Here is an 18,817-nt window from a genome sequence, read left to right as displayed (position 1 = left end):
AATTGAGATATAAGTAAAAGTTGAAAGTTCTTTACGAGACAAAAAAAACTTTTGGATAAAATTGGGACAGATGTTAAAGTTGAGGATTTTTTGGGTATCATGCCGATAGAATTGGGACAAAAGTAAAAGTTGTGGGTTTTTTATAAGACAAAAAAAAATATTTGGATATAATTGGGACAAAGGCTAAAGTTGCGGGTTTTTTATGAAATAACAAAAAAGTTTTGGATATAACTAGGACAAAGGCTATAGTTTGAGTTTTTTTTAGATATTAGACCTTCCAAAAAGTCATAAACTCATTGCATTGGTACCAATTCAGTTCTAAATCTTTTAATTAGATTAATTAGTCCTAAATCTTTTCATATTAGTGCCAATTGATTTCATTTGAGTAGTTTTGGCGAAAAATTGCTAACGTGGATGCTAGTGGTCCTACATCTCGAGGCGCTCAAGTGAACAAGTTTTACAATTTTCTTCTTAAAAATTCAAATTTTTTTAATTCTATTTGTTCTATTTTTTTCCTTTCATTTTGTTGGGTGACGGACCTGACGGTTGTTGGAGACTATTGCCAGCCACTAGGCAAGGGCTTACAAGCCCTTGCCAGCCAAACTGAAAGAAAGAAAAAAAAAGAGAAAGAACAAAAAAATTATAAAACATAAATAATTATTAAAAAATTATCCATGTTGGTGTTGGCCATACCACGTAAGATGGTTGGCGTACATGTCACGATTTTCAGCCAAAATTGGCCGATTGGACCCCATTGAAAAAAATGTGTAAAGCTTTAGGACTAAATTGGTCCAATTGAAAGGTTTAGAATTGAAGTGCTACCAATGAAATGAGTTTGGGTTTTCTTTGATACTTTCTCCCGCAATCTAGTGGTGCGGGAAGGGTGAAACTTTCGATTGTGTTTGGCTTAAAAGTTTGGTTTAGGTACTTGTACTGTTGCGACGCATAGGGAAGATTACCACATAATAAATCAATATCATCCTATTGATTAGTGACGGTAACAATTCAAAAGAAAGATCGAAAGCAGCATTGACCACGAATTTTCTCGATTCACGTTTATATGTTAGGCATTAAGGTCATATTGTTCCAATAAAAAAAAAATGATGGAACGTGTCCACGCACAGCCTTTACCCTATCTATGTTAACATCAAAACCGTTTTAGTGGAACGCAAAGTTATCCACCAAAATTAATATTCTACGTTACGGAGAATATGACAACATATTATATGAATCTAGGCGCACTTGGAGTAAGCTAGTGTTTATTCACAATCGAAAGTTCCATGCCATCGACCTTAAATAGCCCAAGGCATCCTCAGATTTTGTGAAAGCTCCATTAATCTTATCGGAACCCTCGTCGAGCTCAATCTCAAAGAAGTTTTGCTCATCAACCATGTCGATGTTGCCGCCCAACGTGACGACGGTGAGGACATCGTCGGACGGAGCGTGGCAAGGAGACAACCCGCTGAACCACGCCTTCCCTTTGCTCATCGTCCAAACCGTTTTGGTCCTCTTCCTCAGCCGATTCCTCGCCTTCCTCCTCAAGCCGCTTCGCCAACCCAAAGTCATTGCTGAGATTTTGGTACATGATTGCTTTTGATTGGCCTTTCCGGTTGTGATATCGTAAATTGAGAACAAAATCGTGAAGGCATCGAATGGCCAGCGTAGGAGATTCGTGAAAAATCTGTATGTCATAAGAGGTTAAGCAACGCGCATGACGTGTTTTGGGTTCGATTTCTTTTTTCAGGGTGGGATTCTGCTCGGGCCGTCGGCACTAGGGCGCGTCGACAGCTTCCTGAACCTAGTTTTCCCCGCGTGGAGCATTCCAGTACTCGAGTCCGTGGCGAGCATCGGCCTACTCTTCTATTTGTTCCTAGTAGGCCTCGAGCTTGACTTGGGCTCCATCCGGAGGAGCGGCAAGAAGGCTTTTGGCATCGCGTTTGCCGGCATATGCCTTCCTTTCCTCTTCGGAATGGGGGCCACCTTCATCCTCCGCAAGCTCGTCCACGGGGAAGATAAGGTCGGTTACAGCCAGTTCCTTATGTTCATGGGAGTCGCCCTGTCCATCACCGCGTTCCCCGTCCTAGCCCGCATCCTTGCGGAGCTCAAGCTTCTCACCACCCGAGTGGGCGAGACCGCGATGGCCGCCGCCGCGTTCAATGACGTGGCTGCTTGGATCATGCTGGCCCTGGCAGTAGCGCTCGCCGGGGGTGGCAGCGGCTGCCCGAAAAGCCCGTTGATTTCCTTGTGGATCCTCATTTCGGGTATGGCCTATGTCGGCTTCATGTTTGTTGTCATCCGGCCCATGATGAGCTGGATGGCCCGACAATGCTCGCCGGAGTACGATGTCATGGACGAGGCATATATTTGCATAACCCTTGCCGGGGTAATGCTATCCGGGTTCATGACAGATCTTATAGGGATCCACGCCATCTTCGGAGCCTTCGTGTTCGGCTTGACGATCCCGAAAGGAGGAGTGTTCGCAACTAGATTGATCAAGAGGATCGAGGACTTCGTGTCGGGTTTGCTCCTCCCGCTCTACTTCGCATCGAGCGGATTGAAGACCAACATCGCTAAGATCCAGGGGGCGGAGGCATGGGGGTTGTCGGTGCTGGTAATATCCATGGCATGTACCGGGAAAATTCTAGGGACATTTGTGGTGGCAATGGTGTGTATGATTCCCATTAGGGAATCCCTTGCGCTGGGTGTGTTGATGAACACTAGAGGGTTGGTGGAGCTCATCGTTCTCAACATTGGCAAAGAGAAGAAGGTCAGTGTTTCCATCTTCCAAGATTTTGAGACAAGATCAAAATGGATGTTTAAGTCTAATTAATCAACTCATCCATGAACGGCAAAACTTACTTTTTAAGCTCTCTGACATATTTATGTTCCTAAACTTTTATTGCACGAGTCCACTGTTAGTGTCTTTACTTAGCTAAGATGGGTGTCCAAAGTTTGTTGACAATCGACGACGCATTATCTTGTAAATCGATTTTGTAGAATTTGCTAGTCTTAGTATAGTTCACATTGATCGAGCTACGATTACTCTCTCACCTTCCAATAGTGTTTGGATCCATGTTCCCCTTGACTTGTTAAAAGACATTCTACGGTGCACTTTACTCTTTGATTTTTAAACCTGCTGCTTTCCGCCCTTAGCAAGATCAAACAACTTAAGAGAACTTTGCTCTCAAGGACAAATCTAGATGTATAAGCCTTGGTTGGAACACATAATGCACGAGAACTTCTCTTTCGATGGCGAAAAGGCCCGCCGCCGTAAGCAAATTCCGGACCCCATGAATATGTCAAAGCAAACCTTTCCGCAAATTGATGTATAGAAAGAGTCCGTCGTGATGGTAACTAGGGTTTTTAAGTTGCTGTTCGCCGATCCCTATTTAGACAATCAGCAGTAAATCATAGGTTGTTTTTTTCCCAACAAGAAAAGGGGAAAACTGAGAAACTTCATGCTTAAGTTAGCGTACAAACTATGTAACTAAAATCCACATCCTTGGTATGCTCATAAAGTAAATGATGATCCTAAATTTCTGGTTGTCTCATGGCAGGGTATTCAGGCTTCCAGAAACTTGTGTGCATAAATGGGTTTATACTTATCTTTTCAGTGGCAATCCACAAGATTACCGACCTCCCTTCTTGTTAACCCTCCAGTGCACAAGAAAGTGCTAGTCAATTAGTCGCCACACCTGTGAAGATGTAACCAATTCCAATATTTAATGAGCACAAAAACGATGGCCACTTCGATATGTGAGCTTCACAGAAGTCATGATCATATTGGTTCGTGGCACCGAATGGGCAACACCCACTTAACAGATATTTTACTCAATGACAAGCACGTTTCACCTATCTATAAGCCGTGTCAAGAGCTGTCCTAATCTTTGGGTAGGACAAGGAGAACTCTTCGAACAACACGCTTGTCAAAAAGTGCAGAGGGTTAATCAAAATGTGATTAGGGTCTGGTTTAGCTTTTGTTGGAGGTGGTGTAGATCAAATGATTCGCCAATGTCCCCGCCGAAACCAAGTTTCAATATGCTCCAGAAAGAAGAATAGACGTGGGGAGAGGATGCATCATTGTGGCGGCCACGTGCCTTTTTTGACTTCCACCTCCAACAAAGCCAGCACTTACCCAGTGAATCGGACTAAATTAAGCCAAATAGGGTTTCGTGATATGATTCTTTTTTTATGATAGTGGGAGATTAATCATGACATTAAAAATTTCGTTATGAGTGCTCGTTTTCATCTTTTCCTAGAGTTTTAGTTTGGAATATAATAATCTATACGGCTTCTTCGAGGCTATATAGAACTTGTATGGACCCGCACAAGCAGTGCGGGATGATGTGTCGATTCAATTTTTCTACTTTCTATCTTTATGCTTTATGTTGTGGTTATGTTCGAGATGTTTTCCTCTTTTTAGGGATTATTGAGGAGATTAGGTTTTGTTTATGATTGAAATAGAATCCGTGGTGGTCGCTTTTGGAATAAAATGAGATTGCATGTGTTCTATTCTACCCTTTTGAAAGGAGCACTACATCGAAAGAATTGTTCCTTTTAGTCGGTGAAGAATGTCTTACCAAATTCTCTCTCTTTGTTTTCCAAAAAGATGAAAGTTAAATGCTCAAGTAATGATGAGGATTAAGTCGTTTTACTACTAAAACACCATTTAGCGTTGAACTAAGTAATTTTCCGAAAAAACAATTTATATACGCTAATTGGTTTGTTGAGTCAGACTAGAAGCTACAAGTTGATATTTTGAAGTGTATGAAGAGATTGATTCGTTTGCTTTCCTTGTCAACAAACAGGTCCTGAACGACGAGGTTTTCGCGATTCTAGTCCTCATGGCGATATTCACCACCTTCATGACGACTCCTACGGTCATGGCCATCTATAAACCAAGGCAAATCATCCCTCCTCTGGTCATTCGCCGATTGAGAAGACAACCACACCTTTCGGAAGACGAGCTCCGAGTACTCGCTTGCGTACACGGACCGGGAAACATACCGTCGCTAATGAAACTCGTGGAGTTCACGAGGACTAGTCTAAGTCCCCCTCTCCGGCTCCACGTGGTGCGGCTCGTCAAGCTCACCAGCCGTCCATCATCCATCATCATGGTCAGGAGAGCTCGGAAGAACGGGCTTCCCCTCGTCAGCCGCTTTTGTCACGGCGCCATGCATGACCAGGTGGCGGTGGCCCTTCAGGCGTACAGCCAAGCGAGTCGCCTGACTATCCACCACTCGACGGCCATCTCGGTCTTGTCCACCATGCACGAGGACATCAACCACGTGGCGCAAGAGAAGCGGGCGGAAATGATCATCTTGCCGTTTCACAAGCAATGGAGAGGAGAGAACGAGGAGGAAGAAGAGAGCGTGAGCTACGAATGGAGAGAGGTCAACAGGAAAGTGCTCGAAAGCGCGCCGTGCACAGTGGCGGTACTCCTAGATCGCGGGCTTGGCGACAAGTTCAAGCAATGCGAAGAGCAGGAAGTCACTGTGGAAAGACGGATTTGCATCGTGTTCTTTGGCGGACCTGACGATCGCGAGGCTCTGGCTCTGGTGCGAAGGATGGCAAACAATTCTACGGTCAAGGTTAGCATCATAAGGTTCATGGATGAAGCCGGGAAGGATCTTGTGAGCGTCACAAGCTCTTCCTCACCAAATCTGTTCAAGGGGAGACGATGCATCCCTGCGGAGCCAGGGGTAGATGAAATAAAGAGTAAACAATCAGAAGTAAATTCTCTCGAACAGGAAATGGACGAGGCGGGGGTGGAGGAATTCAGGACTTATCAGGGCTCGGCAAACTACTCGGCGAAGGCCGTGAACAACCACCTCATGGAAGCGCTGACGGCAATAGGCCGAAGCCGGGAATACGATTTGGTTGTTGTAGGGAAGGGTAAGTTCCCATGGTGGATGGAGGCAAAGCTGGCCGGCCACGAGATTGAGCACGACGAACTGGGGATCATAGGAAGCATTTTCGCTCGATCGGACGAGGGAATCATATCCTCCATCCTTGTGGTGCAGCAACAGAGGGCGGTCCAAAGCAACGAGGCTCCGGAGAAAAATTGCAAGATCATCAATGGCGCGAACGAGGAATCATGTGCTTGAGCGGCCCGGCAAGAGGCGAAAGGAGGTCGTACGTAACCTTTTCTGTACAGTCCCCTGTAGCGAGGTTTTTTTTTTTTGTTTTGGGTCGAAACCCTGTAACGAGGTTGGTCACTGACTTGTAGTGTAACAATATGAGTCAAATAAGCACCGAGCGTGCCACGGATGTTTTTTTTTTTTTTTGGTCCAAGTGCCACGGATGTTACTAATATGTCTAGTTATCAATTTTCAGCCATGTATCATCTGCCCATTGTGGTAAACCTAAACCTTACCACAATAGCTTCATCTTTAACAAATTTGGACCGGCAACAAACTTGTAAATACTAACCAAAAACGAAATAACATGGAACCAACAATCGCAAAAGGCGATATATCCGACTGAAGTCGACATGCCTGTTGAATTGCTTTTAAAAAAAATTCCAGTTACAAATAATGATATTGTACTCACAAAAATCAGTCTTCTCTCAACCTTTCACGACAGTTACACATACATAAACTACTTCGGAACATGCCAAAGCTGTCCATAAATTTCAAAACAAAACATTGACGCAAAATCTAGAAAAAAAACGTTTAGAAACGATTCTCGGCAGCTGTTTGATGCCTTCTATTGAATAGATTTCCGTCTTCCTCGCCATCAGATGACTAGCCACAATCTTGTCAAAAAGTCAAATAAAATGGAGTCAGGAGAAAATATAATATGATCTACCTTGCCACGTAAAAAATTATCTGATCGAAAACTGTTCTTGTTAAATAGTTCATAATTAGAACAAGTCAGACATAGCAGAGGGGTCAATGCTGAGAGCTCAACACTATCGACACCTCCATCAGTCTATGTGAAGTTTAAGTACCGCGTATGACAGTGGGAAAAAAAATTAAATAAGAAGCTTCTTCGAGATGTGAAAAACTCTTTCTCTTTGAGAAAAAATACAAATGAAAAAGAACAGGGCATTCGGTCCTTAGCATTAAGATAAACATCGGCTTTCGCAACAATTCACACCACACAAACTTTCATTTGAAAGCATGATAGAGAAGTTGTCATATATACCTTAAAGGAAGCCTCCTTCTGTCCAGGTGGAATCTGATTTCCCATTTGGACCAGCAGTTCCCTTATTTGGAGCACTCTGACACCAGTTATCATATCCGTCGTCCTTCGCATCATCCCATCCAGCCCAACTGTCATTGTTACCAGATGTGCCTCCCTTTGTTGTTTCTTCCTTCTTATTCTCTTTGTGATCCCAATCATCCCAAGAGGTCGAGCTAAAGGTTTGGGCATTTCCACTTGAGGAAGACTGCCCTCCAGAAGAAGCATTCCCTCCTTTGCTCTCTTGCTTAAACTCCTGATAATATCCATTTCTCTCGCTGTCATTTCTTTGCCAGTTTTCATTGTTCCGGTTCATGCCATCTTTAGTATACTCCTCAACCTTCTGGGAAGCTATCGCCATTACTCCTTTCATAATGCCCCACGTCCTCTGTCCAATCTCTGTTGTTTTGTTGGTCACGACATTGACAGTTTCATTCACCTTGTGATCATAGCCTCCTTCCTTCACCTGTAAAATCAATTATCTCAATATAACCAAAAAGCAATTCATATCAACAGAATCAAAAGAACCAGTCAAAACTCCCAGAAAGTCATCCAGACAATTGCCTCAATTTTAGCAACCACAAAGATCCTAGATTTTACTCCAACAAAAAAACAACCCGCAGCCTTGTGGTTTTCATAGATGAAAGTATCTGAAAAAGATACTAAACCATCATCGTCCACATTGCTAAAAGGCCAGCAAATGGTTGACATTTCACGGAAGATATTTTGGCAACAACACAGCAATATGCAAAAAGGTCATTTAAACGTCCAATGTTGTCCTCAGAGCATAAGAATTTAGTTATTGGGCAAAAAAAGAAGACAGGGAGCCTTTCAAGCAAAATAATAAGAAAAGAAAAGTGCCTGAAATTTGTAAAATCCACAACAAGTTCTTAAAATCATCGAGAGCTACAGGCTGAAACAAAACTAACAAAATGTGAGAAAAAGGAGAAGCTACCCATTACATACTTTTAAGTACATCAGAGAAACGCTTGCAAAGACCACAGTGAAATCACATCATTTCTTACACATTTCTGCAACCTATTGTTAACATCAAAACACAGAAGCTGACAGCAGAGAACAAGAACACCCGCTTAATGCGACCCGCAATAATACCTACAGCTTCTCCCAATTCGACCAGGTCACAAGAATTATAAACCCTTATGGGCACCTTGCTTCCAGTCTAAACCTATTAGTCTCTTTGTTATTAGTAAGCTCCTCTCTAATCAGTCGAGCTTCTTTCACTCCTTCTGTAATATCCCTTTCCTTCTGGATGCACTTTGACTATGCTATTTTCAGACATTACGAGCTAAAGGGAACAAGGCCCATTATGCCACCAGAACTCTAACTACTTCCCCGTAACTCGATGAAGTCACACAGTTAAACAAGTTGACATTTTTGTCCAAATATTGGATGCTTTACCAAGCTTTGAATATGATGGACAGTCGTATCAATTCACGACTCAAACAAGAGTGCTAACTGGGTAGAATCTCTCCTATTAAGATTTGAGTACTGCTAACAATTTATGAATCTTCACATTCTAGTATAAGTAGGATATCACATTTCTTGTACTAGGATACCTATTTCAGTTATGTCTCTTGTCTAGAGGTTTCCTGCTTCAGTTTGGAGTGAGATTTGATTATATAAATACATGCTCTCCAATGCATAGAAACCATGGAGTGAGTGAAGTTTATCGAGTTTTAGCAATTGTTTGCTTTTGGATTATAGGTGACAATTTTTTTCAAGTGTGATGCTCAAGAACTCCGGGGATGTGCTGTTATGATGCCTAAAGGGATTCATCTGTCTCAAGGTATCTTCATTGTGATCTCTCTTCAAACTATCAGTCTAATCGGGACATCAATTTTGGACTCACCATCCTTGTACAACTAATTCAAAAAAAAAAAAAAAATACAGGTTTGTTCTATTTTTTTGTCCAATGAGAAAAGATGAAGCCTGCCAACGAATTTTGCACTACCCAACCACATCAATTTTCTGGCTAAAATTGTTTTGTTTATATTACCCTTGCAATTCCCTGCTTCTTCTTTTTTGTTTTGGTAGTACGGGAACATTGTCCTTTACATTTACACTACCTACATTTCCCCAAATCCTTAATGTGTTTTTAGGATGGGATTCAGTTACTCCTTATGCATGTGACTAACAAGGAAGGATTTCAAGGGTGAGTGACTACATTCGCATAGAAGTACAACGATACTAAGGATTTCAAGTAAAACTAGGACAGGTTGTGAAAGGATAGGGAGTAAAGTGACACATATTAACTTCAAAGAGCAAAGTGGCGCAGGAAAAAAAACAGGGCATAATGCAAGAATCACTTGCTTCAAGGGCGACCACATTCCCACTCAAAACACAATGACTTTAAGGATTTTGAAAGCATATGGTGGAAATGACACAGAGAAGACCATCAGGAAACAGACGATGAGGTACTTAAGAGTCCAAGAAACTAAAGCAATTCCTGGCCAATCTGAACTCACGATACTAATGAAAATGTAAGTGCGCTACCCACTAAAAAATAAACTATTTGACAAGATAAAAAGGAGTCCTAGTGGGTGCTATCTCTAAAATATGGTCATCAATCTACAGAACTAGTGGAGACAACTCTCAAACCATTCAGGTTACTTTTAATCTTTCTGCAAGGAAATCCCACATATGTTCCATAACGTTGCTTGACTGGAAAGAGCAACAATACTTATCCAGTATTGGCCTCAAGTAAAGGGTATATCTCTCCAGCAAAATGAAACAAGTGTTGTAATTCATCCCTAATCCACAAACACAATTGCAAATGCTGTAGTAGTAGTCGCCCATGCTTTGAATCGTTTCAAGCCATAAATAAACTCGAACGCTCTTCGAAACCTTTTCCAATTCGATGGAATGTGACATTGTCCCTCACTCCGAAGAAAAAGAAAAAAACTACATGGGCCTTCGCCTGTAACCTCACCCCCGTAATGATGCAATTATCAAATGTCAGTTTTCTGCTGTAAGTTAGCTCCCAAATATCAAGAATTAAGTTGTCCAATTATGTTGCATCGTTCAGAATCATAACAACAAGAGCCACTAAAATTTCTGCCCAAAAAGTCAGCTCAAAATAATCGTCCAAAACACATTCTCAAACAAATGCAAATTCAAGATATACCAGATGGCTACGAGACTACATATGACTTGTATTTTTTTCATGACCCACATGCTTTAACATTGCTCAAAACTTCTACGCTAAGCTAGCTTACTTTGCACCATTATCATCCAAAGTATCCAAAAGGTCAATGCTCCAATCACTATTCCATACAAATAATTGCCATCCCTGATTGAACCCTTTGATTCACTGATTTATCTAACCAGTGCCATTAGCATGCAAAAGAAAGATTCAAGGATACACCAAGAAAAAGTATTCCTCGTCTCATCATTTCCAAGAAAAATCTACCATGACAACGGAGAATGTTAAGCATGAGAAAGAAATCAAGAACAAAATATCTGCAGCCAATCTTCTCCATCCTAAACTAATAGTGCTGAACTTGTTGCTGGCCTAGTTCAGGCGAATTACATTCTGAGATAGCTCAAAGAGGCAACTTCTTGTCCAAATAAATATGAGCCAAACCAATAGTATTCCAAATTCTGCATACCTTCGCAGAGATCTCCTTCGTTCCTGCTTGGACCACACTAGCAGCTGACTGAGCTGCTGATGCCGCAACCAAAGACAACCTACCCAATCCCTGCAAAAAACGAAATCCTCGAGTCACGAATTATACATCTACGCTACATCAATCTATCGAATTACCAACAATTTCCGCACAACAAACCTGGGATACAACAGAGAGCACGTCCCCTTGTGAATTATTGTTGTTACTGATCCTGGGAGGCGCAGGGCTCGATCCAAACCCAACATATTTTCCGCCCTGCGAGGGTGGGAGCCCCTCAGGCCGTGAATCATTCTCCGCCATCTTCTGAGCAAAGAAGCTCTCCTTATTAGCCGCAGATGCTTCCAACTGCGACCGAGTATAGATGTCCTGTGTAGACTTAGATCTCACCGGAGCGCCACTTCTCCCTCCACCGCCAGCACCACCCCTAATATCGCTGGTCGATTGATTCCGCCTCATATCGCTCGAAGATCTAAAGCTGTCGTCATTATCCCAGCTATCCCAACCACCGTCTGCGCTACCGCCACCGCCGGTTTTCTGAGCCAGGGGAGGCCTGCTCTTGCCCCCACCCACGCTCTCCTTCACAACAGGAGGGTCCCGCCAGGGGCGACCCTCCGCGAGCGCCTGAATCCGGTCGCGGTATACGCCGGCGGCCTTAGTGTTGTACTTGGTGACGATGTCGGTCTCCTTGGGGATCCCATACTGGGCGAGGAAGGCGTTGAGTTGCTCGTTGCCCCCGACCTCCATCTTCTTGATCTGGATCTCGGACCAGGAGTCCATGGTGACGGATCGGACGAAGGAGATGTGGACGCCGAGGCCGCGGTGCTTGCCGGAGCACTCGAGGCACATGAAGACGCCGTAGGACACCGACGCCCACTGCGGGTTCTTCTGCGCGCAGTCGACGCAGGTCTTGTTCACCTGCTGCGACTGCAGGTCGCGGAGACGCCTCGATGCCGCCATTCCCGGTCGGTGGTGATCGGGGACGATTCGGGGGTCGATCCGGATCGGATTCTGGGAAATTGGGAATCGGAGAGATTCGGGAAGGAAAGGATAAAGATCGGAGCTTTATCGTATTTGACCCTCGATTCGAGCCCGATCCCTCTATTTCCTCGGAAGGGAGAAAACGCGGAGATCACCGACACCGTGAAATCGCGTCATGCGATGAATTTGGTGCGTGAATTCGCTGATTTGCGGGCTGTCCGCATGGAGGGAAAGAGGGGGGGAAGAGGAGGGTAAAATGGAAAAGCGCGAGGTCACTAATCATGAATGACAGAGAAAATCGCCGAGTAAACATTCGGTTGAAGAAAGAGATCGATTTAAGTTCGCATTTAAACCTAACTTTTGCTGTTCCCACAAATTGACACTTCCAAACTTTTATTTTCAAGCGGGTCCCTAAAAGTTCCACAATTTGTCCAAATTAGTAGATTCTTGGGGTCTAACGGGGAATTGCTAAGGCGGTGGTCATGACATGCTCCACAGTCACACGTGTCGCTGATGTGGCGCCACACAAGCAAAACGGTAAAAAATGTAAATTTAGTGTGTGTGAGAGAGAGAGAGGTTGTTGTCCGGTGACCACTGAACACCCGACCCAAAAAAACAAAAAACAAAAAACTTTCCGTCTATAAACCTATTTGTCGAATCATTTATTCCCTCCCCCTTGCAACGATTTAATCGCATTTTATATTTCGCAATGGAGAACAACGGCGACAACTATTTTCCGACCATCACAACTCAATTTGGACTTCGTCCTCCGATGGTGGTCGCACTCACTCAACGAGTTCTGCGAAATACAAACATGCTCTGCGCCACCCCTGCAAGAAAGCCAAATTCAACGTCGGCAAGGCACAACGACTTAACGATTGGGAAGAACTGCAAGGGCAAACGCACAAGCTAATCCCTGTTAAAGACGCGAAATGCATACTACAGCGCAAACCCTCAAGCCACTGTCAGCCGTCCAAGCCTTTGTTGGGCTCAATCCATTGCGAGCACTAGCCTTTCGCGGCTCTTCAAATGTCGTGTCCAATACCAATATTTCTTTCAAACAAAAGGAAATTGAAGTAAACATGTAGATAACTCATGATACAATCTAAACTAATAAAAAAAACTTGATTTCGCTTCAATGTGAAAAGGCATGTAATTGACTCGATTTGAGGATAGATAACATATTCGGAGCACCCAGTAGTTATACCCCCCAATTAAATCCCGACTGTCAGATCTAATGGGAAGGCCCACCACATTGAACATACTATTCTCAATGGTTTCGATTCAATTGAGTACATATACTACACCGACTGAATTATTTCTTCCTTGACTAAGTATAAAAACGTCTAGAAATTTGTTTATTCGTCTCGTTTTGTACTCACCACCTCAAACCCATGCATAGACAACAAGAGAGAGCCGACTAAACCACCATCGCCTGCCTGGTCAACCAGTGGCCATGTCGAGATCTGCGCTTTCTCAGGGAATGAACCGTCCGTTCAAATCCAGACATTATGACAGCTAAAATGACATGAACGTATGACCCCACTGCCTCATACAACCCCCACTTGGAAAAGGACACTGATTCTCCTTACTTACCATCTGAAACTATAGTCGTGTCCTCTTCCTTCCTTTTGAAGAGCACATATGTCTACAAGGTTGTTCGAGAAGTGATTTCTCATTCAGACATTATAATTACACTTCAAACTCAGTTCACTTTCGCAAACTTTGCGCCCTCGAACAAGTTCCAAAGGCACAGAGGATACAACTTTTCCACATGACAGCGAATATTGGAAGAGCAAAACATGAGGATTCAAAGCTTTCAAGAACTGGGACGGTAGAATGTTTTTTCTACACGAAGAGAGAGGTACAAAAACCCAGAAAATGAGACACAGACTCCGGCGAGCATTATCCACAACATAGCCTCCAACGAGATGTATGGGCTCAAGAAGAAGATTACTGCAATTGATGCACTCTGCCAGACTTTTAGCTGCGCAAATGCTCCTTCCTGTCCCCAGAAGCAATCAACATGGACGAACAATCATGATTATTGATGATTCATGTCGAATCAGAGAGAAACAACTCAGATAGATCTACCCTATAAATTAAATACATGTAATGCAAGCACTCTGCTTCCTGAAAAGTTAGGCAAGCAACAATACGAAGTAATGCACGTTCACAAAAAAGCTCTAGATAAAATTTACCATATGGTAGATGGAATTTCATCGATCACAACTCAGAAGTTAAATGGAAGTGAGTGACGAGCATAATTTGACTCTTAACAAGGGATTGTTGAAGTTTTGAAATTCACTGACAGAATCCTTCAAAGTATTTTATGTTTATCCATGGACTAATAGAAAGAGTCGTGTCTTAACTTTTCCTTACCGTATCTCTCTTGAAGAGCAATCCAAGAAGAGCATTCAATTGTGTATTAAGAACACCATCACCAATTCCCAAAATTGCAGCCAGTACAAGGGGGCATATAATCTGAAAGACTCCGCTAAAGCTGCATTACAACATCACAACAGTGGAAATAGATGCTTCAGATCACAATGTTGATTAGAATTTGCTCCGTAACTCAATCTGAGTAAAGAGAGAACCTGCTTTTCACCAACATCCAGACGAACGCAGAAGCCTGAAGAAGAGCACCACCGGAAACTATCCAAGTAATTGATGTAAGACCAGAGGTGAGACGACCAGCAGCCACGGAGCACTGAGAAAGATACACGTATTAAATGAAGAGATCATAGTATTTCAGTCTATCCAAGAAGCCACACTTCTGCAATGGACATGAAAGCTAACATACCCACTCTCATAGAGCAACCAACTGGAAAATATTTGCTTACTCAGGCAGGCTAGTTGCTACTTTTCCAGTATTAGGTCCTAATGGCTTGTTCCTAAGAATAGCTATCCAAGTAGACCTCAAGTACAAAAATAACTCAAGGACTAATAATTCGCAGGATTCATGCAGCAACACTAGAAAATAAAGAATATAACACTCAATAGTCCATGATGCACGGATCACAACCAAAGAAGGGAAAAAATAACACCGCCTTTGCAAAATTAGTTTGTCCAAAAAGTAGAAAAAGACATAAAAGTAATGAAATTGTCAAGGGCTAAGAAGAAAGTGAAGATCCAAATCCTACATGCATCTTAATACTTACTATAGCATCAAACGCCCCATAGACGACCATAGAACCAGCTACGCCAGACTCCCCAAGAGCTGGCTTGACAATGTCCTTCGTGAATTCAGCCCTAAGATATGAAAATGGTTTATCAACTGGCGCTTAGGAACACCTCAATGTAACAAACATCAAGGTTTGAAGGTACGCAAGTCCTTCAATTTAAATGAAACATCAAAGACCTTGAATCACCGCATCAAGAAATCTTTCACTGCATATGGTACCATGCAGATAAGCCGATTGTAATGTCACAGAACCTTGTCATTTTAAGATTGGCATCATATTGAGCACAAACATGGTTCAACTAATCACCGGCATATTAAAGTAATCATCTAAAGCATCTTCAAATAGCGTTTTCATAGAAACTGATGGGAAGAAACAGAGAAAAAAACACGCATGACTAAGACAGCATTAGCAGGCATCTATTATTTGACTTTTAATTAAAATGTCAATCAAACCAGACCTATTTGTTTTAGTATATTCTGTTGTAATTTTATGCAGTGGCAATTTATTTTTATTTTTTTTCATTGTACTTGCCATGAACTCAAGTCGATGGTAACACTTCTTGCTGTGAATCAACAATTGTAACACCAATGCAAAAGTTAACAACCCCACAGAAAGTACACGATCTCCATTAGGGTGACAGAGCTTTATAGGATGGACTACTTTGCGTTTAAGTACCAACAGGTACACATACAACTGTAGCTCCACATGCTAATCCTTCAATGAAATTGCTTTATGGCTTTAATTGCAGGATGAAATGACTTGTTGACTAGTTCAAGGCGCTTTTGGACATGTCAACGGACAACTTAACCAAGATTTCAAACAATTGCATGCATCAAAACAAAAAATCAATGACTGGCGTATGCAAGAGAACATAAAATAAGATCACTACCGACACAGAGTAATGTAGTACTTACCAAACAAATGCTTGCTGCAACCCCGAATATGCAATCAGCGGGATTATCAGCACCATTCTTACATCAAACAAAGGACTAATCACAGACTTTGATAGAGACACCAGAGAAGAATGGAAACAAGCAGGGTATTCTGGGGAAAGTGCACTTTCTTCTCTACTGTCTCTTTTTCTCAAGAAACACATAAGTATGGTTCCGAAGGTCATACTGCACAGAAACACAATGAACAATAATGTTGTTCCGCTTGCACTCCCATCCTACATTTAAGGGAAACAAAATCCACAATGAATTATAATGACAATCTTAGAATCAAGGGAAGATAAGAACAAACGCAGAAACATTTGTTATAATCATCTTTCCCTGCATAAGAAAGTATTCACCAAAAGGCAGTATTGCTTGCCTTCTATAAATGGACAAAATGAGACGAATTCATGTGGCATGATCATGTATGTTAACTAACAAGCAAAACAATCGAAAAACAAAGGAACGAGTAAGGGGATGCTACATACAGATTCCTCTCTAAAAACAGCTGGTGACATTAGAAGGTTAACAGACAGATAGAAAAGAGAAGGAATGAGTAAAGGGATGATGCCACATACTGTTTCCTCTCTCAAAACAGCTAGAGATACTAGATTTCCAACAACCTGCAAAGACATGGTCAAAAAGATCAGGACAACGTGCTGGATGTTTAAGATAAAAAGCCAATCTTAAAAAACTCAATTAGCAAATACGACCTGATGACTAGCAAACATTCCCCAAAACTCTCCATTAAAGGCACCAATAACTGTTCCTTCATGTAAGCTGCACTCTTTTGCATGACTACGTGCAGTCGAGGTAAGATATGTCCCCTAACAGAAAAAATTAGGTAAGGGAAACAACCGATAGCAAGACAAGAGCAGTGGACCTACAATAAAGACAGACTGAGTTTATACACAAATCAGAAGGAAGCAAATCCACCTGCCCAACCCATATTATTGACGCAGCAAACCCAAGATAGAAAGAAGCGGGAACCATTGTGAGCCTGCATCAGGAACATCTAAAAAATGAAGAGTTTGTAGTCCACCACAAAGTTTTTAAGTAATGAACAGATATTTAGACTGTCAATTTCTTTTTCAGCCCAAAAATGAACTGTCTAATTTATAAGTACCAAGGATGTCTTCACTATCTCTATCTGCACCTTTATTTTGTTTTTGCGAGAAAGAGGCTTTATGATGGCCAAAAGATTGATAGTCTATTGAGTACCCCAGTAACCTACAGATCCATAGTACTTCTGCACTTGCACAAAGTTAGATGACCAGCTATGCTTATGAGCTAACTAACTAGATCTCTGAAGTTTAGAACATAGTGATCTGCCTGTGGCAACGTCTCATTAAGACTCTCGGAGGTTCTTATGTTTACTGGGAGCCACCCCATATACCACATTGTGGTGGAACAAAAGGCATGCCAATGTACACAACGAATTCATCGACTCTTTGAAACATCGGAGCAGGAAAATTATCTGCAAGCAGCTGAGCAGTATACAAACAACCTACAAACCCTGAAGGGCATACCAGGATGGTTTCAAATTCGCTGCTATGAACAGCCAGTAACCAGTAGTCCCAAGAAGAATAGCATTTTTGGGGCCAATTGCCCGAACCACCAGAGAAGCGACCAAGGAGAAGAATGTGAAGGACACGTACAGTATCCCAAGCGAGATCGTGCCCAAATTATCCGTCTGCAACAAAATCAAGAAACTCACGAGACCAAGTCGCAAAGTCAAACGACAAAAAGCATTCCTTAAAGCAACGTCAGACACAGAAGTGCAAAATCTGCTCCTAGGTTTTCATCTCCCGACCATCGACTTCTCTCAGTCTACCCGGGGGTTAAAAAAAGTGCGAACTTGGAGCCCGCAATTCAACGAAATTGTCCCCGAAACTCACAGTGTTCACAGTGCTCTCGAGATTCTGAGCAGCGCCGTAGGCCAAGAAGATGAGCAGAAACCCGCAGCTCAGTATATGAACGTCTCGGGCATGGCTTCTCCGAAGCGACGGAGCCGGCGAGGCCTCGGCAGCGACCAATGGAGCTTCCTCGTCACGGCGAGAATCTGCGGAATCCATCTCACACCAGGCCTCCGACTTCGCCGCCGCAGCGACCGCTATATAACTGCACAGGCGCTCGGTACAGTCCAGGAGGAGGGTGGGCCCAGAACAACGCGAGGCGTGCCGGCGAGGGTCATGATGAGCTACAGGACGAGGAGAGTCATCGCCATCAACATGTGTTCCGAGACAGCAGAAGGTATCGAGGGATCAAAAGAGGGCTTGGAATTGGGAGGAAGAATCTGGGAATAGGACAAGGAGACGATTGCAGAGAGGAAGAGGACGAGGGAGGGAGAAGGTGAAAGGCAGTGACTTTTGGCGCACTCGGAGACAACTTCCCGTGCGGGAGATGCCCAACTGCCGATGGCCGTCTGAGGCAGGCTCAAAAATAATTTTCTTCTTTTTCAATTATATAATTATCCAAATTTATTCAATTAGATACTTTGTACTTTTTTTTTTTTCTCAAGAAGAGTTAGTCATTTTGATCGATCCGGTCGTGTCGGCATCGGAAGTGGCAATCGACCTTTTTCGTGGGACTTATGCTTGCTAAATTGCACATGCGTCAGTATCGACCAAAAAAACATGTCAAGTGTTATCATCGATAGTCAAATCGACAGAGATCCGATAGATCGACGACGAGAGCTACCGTTCGATAAACCTAGTTGACCAGAAAGCCAGTTTTAGTCGATGAAGTGAAAATGAAGCAATGTCAACACTTGAAGATCAACTTAGCTACTGAGCCAAGAAAAAAAAAAAAAGATCAACTTAGCTGACAAAAAGAATCACGGTTCAGTCGGTCTTTATAACAGTAGGACTTGCCGGTTTCTTCTAATCAA

At 42.7% G+C, this 18,817-nt stretch overlaps 3 protein-coding genes across 5 annotated transcripts; 1 reads left to right on the top strand and 2 right to left on the bottom strand.

Annotated features, from left to right (window-relative positions):
- Positions 1–1,329: 1,329 nt before the first annotated feature.
- Positions 1,330–6,274, top strand: LOC115749687 (cation/H(+) antiporter 20-like). 3 transcript variants are annotated; one of them, XM_048281612.1, is made up of 5 exons: positions 1,330–1,579; positions 1,745–2,767; positions 4,809–5,714; positions 5,745–6,171; positions 6,211–6,274. In XM_048281612.1, the coding sequence occupies exons 1-4, from the start codon at positions 1,391–1,393 to the stop codon at positions 6,105–6,107; spliced, it is 2,481 nt and encodes an 826-aa protein (XP_048137569.1). In that variant the 5' UTR covers positions 1,330–1,390; the 3' UTR covers positions 6,108–6,171; positions 6,211–6,274. The 3 variants fall into 3 exon arrangements, with proteins under 3 accessions (XP_048137569.1, XP_048137568.1, XP_030542478.1); XM_048281611.1 differs by having other exon boundaries at positions 4,809–6,171; XM_030686618.2 differs by having other exon boundaries at positions 4,809–6,162; positions 6,199–6,252.
- Positions 6,275–6,469: 195 nt separating this feature from the next.
- On the bottom strand, positions 6,470–12,087 carry LOC115749688 (probable ADP-ribosylation factor GTPase-activating protein AGD6). The gene is made up of 4 exons (XM_030686620.2): positions 10,992–12,087; positions 10,815–10,904; positions 7,150–7,651; positions 6,470–6,757 (listed from the first exon to the last, which is right to left on the bottom strand). The coding sequence occupies exons 1-3, from the start codon at positions 11,787–11,789 to the stop codon at positions 7,151–7,153; spliced, it is 1,389 nt and encodes a 462-aa protein (XP_030542480.1). The 5' UTR covers positions 11,790–12,087; the 3' UTR covers positions 6,470–6,757; position 7,150.
- Positions 12,088–13,469: 1,382 nt separating this feature from the next.
- LOC115749763 (UNC93-like protein 3) lies at positions 13,470–18,335 on the bottom strand. Its single transcript, XM_030686729.2, has 10 exons — positions 17,826–18,335; positions 17,457–17,620; positions 16,864–16,927; positions 16,641–16,754; positions 16,506–16,550; positions 15,910–16,163; positions 14,972–15,062; positions 14,408–14,520; positions 14,193–14,313; positions 13,470–13,815 (listed from the first exon to the last, which is right to left on the bottom strand). Exons 1-10 carry the CDS (start codon positions 18,000–18,002, stop codon positions 13,630–13,632), a joined length of 1,329 nt encoding a protein of 442 aa, XP_030542589.1. The 5' UTR covers positions 18,003–18,335; the 3' UTR covers positions 13,470–13,629.
- Positions 18,336–18,817: the final 482 nt, after the last annotated feature.

The sequence above is a fragment of the Rhodamnia argentea genome, chromosome 7 (genome assembly GCF_020921035.1).
Source record: "Rhodamnia argentea isolate NSW1041297 chromosome 7, ASM2092103v1, whole genome shotgun sequence".
In the NCBI taxonomy this organism is placed as follows: domain Eukaryota; kingdom Viridiplantae; phylum Streptophyta; class Magnoliopsida; order Myrtales; family Myrtaceae; genus Rhodamnia; species Rhodamnia argentea.
The sequence above is the reverse complement of the archived record's forward strand: the minus strand, read 5'-3'. Positions and strand labels throughout refer to the sequence as shown.

Bases quoted from the DNA above. Each gene is read 5' to 3' on its own strand.
- LOC115749687 (XM_048281611.1), top strand. From the start codon at position 1,391: ATGTCGATGTTGCCGCCCAACGTGACGACGGTGAGGACATCGTCGGAC. The intron at 1,580-1,744 runs GTACATGATTGC...TTCTTTTTTCAG, and splicing joins AAGTCATTGCTGAGATTTTG to GGTGGGATTCTGCTCGGGCC. The intron at 2,768-4,808 runs GTCAGTGTTTCC...GTCAACAAACAG, and splicing joins ACATTGGCAAAGAGAAGAAG to GTCCTGAACGACGAGGTTTT.
- LOC115749688 (XM_030686620.2), bottom strand. From the start codon at position 11,789: ATGGCGGCATCGAGGCGTCTCCGCGACCTGCAGTCGCAGCAGGTGAAC. The intron at 10,905-10,991 runs GTTTGTTGTGCG...CGTTTTTTGCAG, and splicing joins TGCTCTCTGTTGTATCCCAG to GGATTGGGTAGGTTGTCTTT. The intron at 7,652-10,814 runs GTATGCAGAATT...TTGATTTTACAG, and splicing joins CGAAGGAGATCTCTGCGAAG to GTGAAGGAAGGAGGCTATGA.
- LOC115749763 (XM_030686729.2), bottom strand. From the start codon at position 18,002: ATGGATTCCGCAGATTCTCGCCGTGACGAGGAAGCTCCATTGGTCGCT. The intron at 16,928-17,456 runs GTATGCCCTTCA...TTCCTGATGCAG, and splicing joins GCGAATTTGAAACCATCCTG to GCTCACAATGGTTCCCGCTT. The intron at 16,551-16,640 runs GTCGTATTTGCT...ATGTCTTTGCAG, and splicing joins GAATGTTTGCTAGTCATCAG to GTTGTTGGAAATCTAGTATC.